General features: G+C 40.3%; 1 protein-coding gene across 1 annotated transcript in view; it reads left to right on the plus strand.

Moving 5' to 3' along the window:
• Positions 1-2471, plus strand: part of LOC141739188 (orofacial cleft 1 candidate gene 1 protein homolog) — a 46930-nt gene extending 44459 nt beyond the window's left edge. The window contains exon 8 of the mRNA XM_074575978.1: positions 2061-2471. Within this exon, the coding sequence (XP_074432079.1) occupies positions 2061-2102 (42 nt within the window). The 3' untranslated portion in view covers positions 2103-2471. The remainder of the gene's footprint in view (positions 1-2060) is intronic.
• The last annotated feature ends 6326 nt before the right edge of the window (positions 2472-8797 follow it).

Consider the following 8797-nt stretch of genomic DNA (forward strand, 5'->3'; position numbering starts at 1 on the left):
TTGACTTGACTGCAGCTCAAGGATAAAACCTCACAGGTGGTTGACCCCGTGCTTCTTGTATTCAGTCCTTAGCACTCAAATTTTGACCTTAATTCTCATCAGTCCTCACCTGGGCAAAATTCCTATGTATGTCTTTGGGACCAGTGTCTACACAGACCTTCCAACTGATTTAGCTGTTGTCTGGGTATTCACATGATGCGATTCTACTGTTAGAGGAATCTAGAAAACAGCTTAACTATGTACCAGTGGCAATTTTACTGCTGTACGTGTGTATATATGTTTCTTAAAGAAAAAAAAAAAAGGGAATAGGCAAGATCTGAGTAGAAAATGATTTGTAGCAATGTGCCAGGAACTTGGAGGCAGACTGGGATGTTTAGCTTGATTTGCAGAGTCCCTGTAAATAGTTTTCTTGATAAAGAGCCATGTTAAATGAACAAATGGGGAGGCTTCTCATATTATCGTCTAAAATGCAAAGGAGGAAAAAGGAATGAAGACACTGGAATTGAATTTTCCAAAAGCAAGTCAGAAAATTAAGGAATGCTTCAGAAATGCAGTCCAGGGAAATGTTGGGTTTGATTCCCCCTCCCCCCCCCTTTTTTTTTTTTTAAATGAATACCAAACTTTAGCATTATTTTTTTTATGGCTAAAAAATGAATACACGGCTTAGCAGCCTAAGAGAGCCTGTCCTCTGATTGCCTGTGTTGTAGATGCCCAAGCTAATCCTGAATTGCAACTGTACCTGGTACAGTGATTTCTTCTTGGTCCATATGACGCCTCTCACTACGCCACAGGCAGCTCCCCTGACCTCCAGGGTGGCACGTGGCTGGCCCTCGGCCGCGAACAACCTGCTCAGCCTCTGGCTTTTGAGAGCTGCCGTGTCTTTCTCTGTGCTCTGCTACCTGCCCCAGCTCCACCTGCAAGTGTGGCTGGAGCATCGCCAGCGCTGGCGCGACTGACCAACCCTCCCCAGCCTTTTAAAGTGGGCTGTGGAAGCAAGAGCTGAAGTGCTTTGAAGCCAGCAGACCGCCTACAAATGTTTTTACTTAGGGCCATTTCTATTTAGATACTGGTGCCGAGTAAGGACAGAGGAATTGTTCACGGTTCCATGTCTGTTGAAAGATGGGATGGAATTGCCAAAGCCTACAGCTTTATAGCGTCTGTTGTAAGTGACTTAGTTTTGCATTTGCTCCTGCTGTGCTCTAAGAACAAGGTTTTCTCCATAGGGTACCATGCCTTTTGTGTATCCTGTGCACTGAGCAGGGCAGTGTCGAGTGTAGGGCTGTTCTTACGCTATTTGCTGGGGTTCTGCATTGCTACAGGGACCTCTCTTTAAAAAAAAATCTTTGAGTCAATATAATTACCCCCAAAATTACTTTAACTATGCAAGAAGTTAACATATGAATGCCAAGGAAGGTTTAATGGTCCACATAGAGCTGAGAATTTGTGTATGTGCATGTATGTATATATGGCATATATATCTGTATAAAATAAGATCTTTTAGAAGACTTATAAATTATAGAAGATTTATATATAAATTTATAAGATTTTTTTTTTTAAAAGGTAAGATTTAGATATGTAATAAGAATTTCTTCAGTGGTTTAAAGCAACCCAATCCTCAAGGAACCAATGGTTTCCAAAAGCCTGTACCAGTTTATTGAAGCTGTCAATTGGTCCTGAAAGTGTCAATAGAGGCAATGGCTTACTGCTTTAATATTCTTAACCTAGATAATATTCTTAACCTAGAACTCGAGCCCCAACACCAAACACAGCTGGTTATACACGGGCAGTGAAACTTTAGGTTCCTTAAGTTGACCTGTGGCACAGACTGACAAATATTGGCCATGTTACTGGGGCTGTGACTGCATTTTTCATGTGCCGCTTTTTGAAGCCTAGTCATTGCTGTGCTTAGCACACTGTTGTTTCTCCTGGATGCCCTGCGAGGCTTACGATATATTCAAGGAAAACATCAAACAGCGATGCATTTCCAATGGCAAGTGCTTTCTGTATCTGCGTTGTAGTTCATTTCTTTTCAGTTCTTCTTCCCTTTCTAACTGCTGCAGAGTGGGACGTCAGTTGCTGAAAGCAGAGGAGAACGAATGTGAAGAAGAAATGGTAGCCAGCTTCGGTAACCTTGCAGGTATGGATACTGGATTAAATGGAGCAGCAGGACCCTGTGGGAAGGTGAGGTTCTCCATCAGTGCTCTTTTCCCTCATGCGAACTGCTAAATGACTAGATCAATTGCATTGCATTATTATTCCTTTTTTTTTTTTCATAGTTTAAGAGGATAGAATTTAGCAGGTTTCAAAATATCCTTTCCAGCAGAAGTAACCATATGCTTAAAGAGAATGTCTAAAGCTATTAATGATGAATCATTTGGGCATGGCAAGAGTTCTTCAAAACAGTTTGTCAGCGCTGGCCAAGCAAAGTCTTTCAGCAGGAGATGAGACAGCTCTGCCACCATGCAAATGAGACAGGCTTGAAATATGATGAATCTTCTATCTCCTTTTCCTACTCGACTGACACTCGCTTTGAGGAAGGTTGTAAATGCAAGAGAGATTGTGGTATAATTCCTCAGACTGGCGTTTCTGCCCCCCAGTCACTATTCGATTATCTTCCAAATTGCTGTGTTTCAGAGAGATAAAGATTTTTTATGGCTTGCTGACTTGAAACAACCAGAAGAGCCAGAAAAGAGATGGCTAACCGGCCATGCATAGTAATTCCATTGGTAAATGACAAAATCTTTGTTTGTATGACATTTCCAAAATTACTACAGAAGATGAATCTAAAATACAAAATGTCACATTTGGCATGCAAAACTATCACAATATATTTCAGTATAAAATTCATAGAGGCGTTTAATTTAGAATGTGTTTAATAACGAAGTCTGCCTGCATCAGTAATCCTGCCTTGAGGTTTAAAAAGATTGTCTTATTTATTCACATAATGTTAATTTTTTTATATATGATTCAGAAACCAAAAATATTAAGGTTAAATCTTCATTGTTAATTAAGATTTTCTAATTAAGCTGAAAATAATTGTCATTCAGATTAGTTGTGATTAGTATGGTTTGTGTTGAGAAACAAAAGAAGTTTAACAAATTCAACTGTTTATTTAACTGCTTAATTTAATTCTAGAAGCTTTCTATCTATATGGAAATATGCTATCTCTTCCAAAATAAATCCAAGACAGGATTAAAGAAGAGATTATTAGCTACTGTAGGCTTAAACTGTGAGACTACTAAACCTAGTAGTCAAGGTAGCCATTTGATTCTGAAGTGCGGCCTGGATTCTTGTATCACATTGCATTGAAAGAAGACGACCTAGCACTAGTGTTTTCTCAAAATAATGGAAGAAATTGATTCCTCGGAAAAAAAAAAAAAAAAAGATTGCTGATTTGAAGCACTAAATAATTAGTTATTGTGGAAGCAATTTTGTCCATTAAAGTCACCACTGGAGCCAAACTGGGACTCCCTGTTATGTGCCTGGCCCTGCATATTGCGTTTGGGCAGCACTAAAGTATGTGCTGGCGTAGTGGGATGGACCCCACGCTTTTACTCAGGCAAGACTTGTAAGGATGGCACTGCTGTGTCTGTTCCCCTCTGCCAACCTCCACTCTATAAGCTGAGCATACAAGGAAAGCACCAGAAAGGCATTTCTAATACGCAGCACAGCATTTATTCCATACTAAACATTCTGTAACTCAGACAACATCTTGTCAACAGCAAGCAGCAGATGTTTCCTTTTGTCTGGACTTGGAATAAAGGTGCCTGTAGGGAGTTGTTATTAAACTCTACACGTGTTGCACTTTGATTACTATTTTTAAGAGAATCTGATTATATGATAATCAGAAGGTGAAAGGATAGTCTGCATATTACACAGCACTAATAGCTTTGGCAAGGCTAATAATTAGTATAAAAACATGGCCTGCCCTGTCTTTCACTCTGTGCCTGCAGCCTGCTCGTCACATCACGTATTGTGCCTGTCTTGTAAAGCATGCTGTATTTTGGAAGGTGTTGTTTTCCAGTTAATTCTGCCTTATTATTTCAGACTAATGGTTTCTGGTGTCATACTTCAGCAGCTCCACCTTCCCCCCAAGGATGCTGAACGTTTTATTACGAGTATTTGTATTATTTTTTTTATCTGTCATCTCTATGACTTTTGACCTCCCTAATTGCAGATCCTCGGCTAGCAATGGGTAATTGCAGGTTGAACAAGAAGCACGTTGTCTGCTTTTCGGTAGTTATTCTCTTGAAGAAATTTGTTCTTGCTAATTGTACGGTTAAAGTTAGCTCAACCCAGGTCAGTAACTCAGAGCCTTCTCCCTAGGTTGACTGCTCCAAGACACCGCAGCAGATAGAAATTCACATCAGATGCCTGAGGGGAGTCAAAGATAAGGTGCCTAAAGGCCACTACACCCTCAAAATTTCTGTTCTTAGCCGCTTAGGTGGTGGTTTGCTGGAGTGGCCCAAACTGAAGGAGCAGCCTCAGGCCAGGACAACGCTGCCTGTTAGTCACGATGGAAACTTCTATAACACTGAAATCTACTTCGGACAAAGTATCCAGACTGTAAGCAACACTTCTTAAATATGCTATCTTTGCTTTGAAAGTTAAAACACATCCGCTCTTTCTCCTTCAGGCTTATATATTTAATGCATTCCATCATGTTCATAATTTATTTAATAATTTAAGGTGCAATTTAGGAGGGTGCAATTTTTTTCCCCCTAGGTTAACCCTCATCACTCACTCTAAAAGTGCCAAATACACACTACATCACATAGTGTTGTCAGCTAATTTTAAATTTTACTTTTATTCTCTCTTATCTATGCAGCTTGTCAGCTATGTAATTTGATTTCTGTAAAGTAGCTTTAGAATAATAAATGAACGAGTGGGTGTATATAAACACATAAATGCCCAAATCCTTCTGTGAGTTTTTAGCTCCATTGACCCCCATTTGCCAAAAAAGCAGCATTTGGATTATTTTGGAAGGAGCCCAAACACTTGAGGCTCTATTCTGTCTTCTGCGACTGAGGCACACATATTTTCCTGCCTAAGCATGCTGTGCATGGCAGGATTGTTGTGTGTCAGTTGCTCACTGTTGTAGCTAATGCCTAGTGCTGGTTGAAACAGTGGTCTCGGATAAACTCTCTGGCACAGGAAGGCTTCTTTACGGTTCGAAAAACAACACCCATCTCTCTCAGTGTAGTTTTTTTGCGTGATGTGAGGCATTGGTAGAACGAAAAGGAGAGTTTTTTACTTTTTCAATTACTTATTTTGCAGTATGACCTGAACAGTAGATTTCCTCCTCCGTCCCTTCCGCCACGTGAAATGTTGTGTAGATACAGAACAGACAGACAGTCCCTATCCCAAAGAGCTTTCAGATAAATCAGCTTTTATGTGTGGCACTGATGCTTTTAGTTACTTGCAGACAGGTCATTTCAGCTATTGGGTTTGTGATATATAAAGCGCTGCTATGTCACATATCCTGCTTTTTAATTGTTTATCATCTGTAATGGATAATGAACAGTGTGTCAGTAAATACAGCTGTCGGTATGGAAAGAATCATGCATTTAGAGAGGGAAATTGTGAATGTGCCTGTCACATGATGTTATAGCACATACATGTATCTGTCCGAGAAATCGCTGAGCTGGGATTCCTCCCTAGGCGGGACGCACGCATCCTGCTTACTGCCTCGAAGCCCAAGTGCTGCCTTCTCAGGCTTCATGCAGAGGAGAAGACTATGAGCAGTACTACTGAACGACTCCAGCACGCCCTACCTCATTGTGTTTCTCCTGGGTCTTGCCTGCTGCTTTCGCTCCTACCTGGGGAATATCCCCTGTTCAAAACTGCGTGTCTCTGTTCTCAGTACTAAGCAAAAGCTAGTTCAGATTTACCCGTCTTTTGTCCGGCTGCTCCTCAGTGCAAAGGAACTCCTGACATGGATTTGTGAGGAATACGTGCACGGTCCACAACTTGTCTTTCTGTTAGTTTCTAGGGGCTTGTGCAGGCACCTCAGTAGCTGCTTGGAGGTGGCTTTTATGCTTCATCCAAAGGTCTGAGAGAAATGCTTGGTAGTTTTACCATTTTTCCAGAGTTTGATTTAAAGTCCTCTTTGAGTCTCACAGAGGACATTTAATTAGTGTCTTCACCAAACTTAATTTTTAGTCTAGTGAACCAGGGTGCGGGTCTCAGGCAAGTCCACTTAAAATGCAGGACCAGGAGGAGAAGTTGGGCTAAATGACCTTCTGATGATTCCATGTCTTCTTTACTGTATAACAGACAGTAAAAGCTTAATGTCATAATTTTAGAGAACCTCTTCCACCAGCTCATTTTGAAGATGTAGGTGTTGTATTCTGAACAACCCTACGTTTCTGTTGGTATTCTACCTTGGTATTGGCCCATAACCTTAAAGAATTTTTTTAAAAGAAACCCTTAGGATCTATGCTGAGATGAGGCAAATGTTAGGCTTCAGATGGCTAGCATCTACTGCAAAACTTAGCGTAAGTAGTGAGGTCTTAGTGGTGAGCTCCAGATGAGCATCTGGGTTTGAACACAATCTTATATACAGCACTGCTGCCTTGGGAAATATTACAGTGGGGAAAATACAAGTGCTCACAAATGAAGAATAAGCTTTTGTTTTCATTGGCCACAAAAATGATAGGAGTTCAGTGTAAACATGGTGAAAACGAAGACATGCATGCTTGGTATTGAAGGAAAGCTTAGTTTTAACTAATATATTAGAGAAATTGTTCCAGAACACTACATCCTTCCAAAAATAATAACCCTGTCATGCTGGCAAAGTTGGTGTCAGCATGGGTTACCTGCTGCGTACAGAAAGTGCTGGTCATGTAAGTTAGATCTGCCTCAGGGCTAGTCTGACTTGCGCACCCGACCTTTCAAAAATGTTTTTTGTTCATTAATCAATGTTCTTTGCTCCGGCTTGCCAGCTTCCCTTCTTTCCCCTCCTTCACTGTCCTCCTTTCTAGTTTGTCAACCTACCTTCCCCAGTAGCCTCTGACTACGTATTAGACAGTGGCTCCTAATAGCTCCAGTTGAATTTTATTTGGTTTTCAGTAAGGCCAGACAGTCACACGAGTTGTTTTTTTTTCCTTAAATTATGCTGGACAAAGCACGTGTGAATGTTTTGGATTGGGATAAAAAGCAATTGCTGTTTCAAATGACTCTTTACAATTTTAGGAATTGCAACTAACAGCAAGATCCGAAGGGGACTTGTTTTAGACCCAACATTTCAAGGACATTTTCGTATATTTAGTTCATGCATGGGAACTTTAGACTTAGACGAGTTAATGCTGTCTGGTTTAAGTGAAGCAAGAGCTATTTTGAAACTTCACCTACGTTATAACACAAACTGAACATGAACTCAAGCTGAGATTCAAAAAATGTAGTAGGTTAATTCTGGCGGTAAAGAAGCTTTGTTCCTAAACTTTCAATATACTCTTGCCCTGCCTGATTTTTCTCAGGTCTGGAATGAAAGTTGAGTAAGGAGAGGATAGGAAAGGAGATGAGAGGTTTACTATGCATCTAGTAAGGCAGTTACTGCAATTAGATTGTCCTTGGCAGCCTGTGCACAGATGTAACTGTGTCATCTTTAGACTAGACCAAGGATTTTACTAATATAATTTCCTTATTGCCATCTCATGGTGGCTAAGATCCTACTAAGTAGTCAGTAAACATTTTTCATTCACAGTGTACTTAAAGTAGTGCCTTATTACTCCATAGGATCCACGTGCCAATGTTAGCACGTCCAGATGACATTCTTCAGCTTAGTGATGACTTGGAGAGCACAAATGAGTAGCGGTGTGCAAAAGTTTAATTTTGCTCAGAAAAAGTGGTGGTTTTTCTTTTTCTTTTAGTCAGCTTGTCATAAGTTAGTTCAGTAAATGTTAAAATAGTTGTATGAAACAATTACCATAAAAAGAAGAAATCCTCTGTTTTCAGAGTCAAAGTAGTTAGTGGCTTCAATGGAATAAAAATTGGAGTGTGGCTAAAATGCTTCTCTTCTTTTAAGAAAAATGTTTTTAGCTATAATTTCAATTATTAGGGCCAAAATATTTTGTTGCACATCGCAAGATTGACCTACTAAGAGAAGGGACCTTTAAGGAAGATGTTTCTGTTTCAAGTATTTGCAATAAATTTTAAACATTTCTGGAACACATTTCCAGAAAAAATATTGCCTGTTGGGAAGCAAGTTTTTGTTCAGTAGGGAAAGTTCAGATAGGAAATTTTCAGCTATTGCGAAGAGCAGTGTAAGCCAACGAGATGGACTGCAAGTGACATTTAAAAAACGTTCATTAGGCCGTCCAGTCACCCGGGACGTCAGTCCAGCGCTGCTGAGGAGAAGCAGGGACAATGGTGTCAGTGTCAGGCTCCCCAAGTTGCTTTTTAACCCCAGTCCTGCTGCACCTGTTCAGCATCGGCCCTTATTCTGTGCCAGCCTTCCAAAATCGGCACTTCAGCAAGGAAAAAAGTGAGCTCCAGAAGTACGTCTGCACTGGCGCTACGCACTTTCCCCAATGTACCTGGAACTCAGGATAGCACTAAATCAGTTCATATGCATATAAAGCCACAGTTGCTGACAGAACAGCTCACAGATCTGTAGCTTTTTAAGGAGTATATCAACCGGTTAATATTTATGTATCAGTGTGGCAAGGTACTAGCGATATTATAACAGTAGCTGGGTACCATTTTGTTTTACTTGAGGGAAATTCAATATGAATAAAACAGCAACTTTTCAAACATGACATTTAATCCACGCATGTAAATCATACCAGGAGATCTA

The sequence above is a fragment of the Larus michahellis genome, chromosome 2 (assembly GCF_964199755.1).
Source record: "Larus michahellis chromosome 2, bLarMic1.1, whole genome shotgun sequence".
Taxonomy (NCBI): Eukaryota; Metazoa; Chordata; class Aves; order Charadriiformes; family Laridae; genus Larus; species Larus michahellis.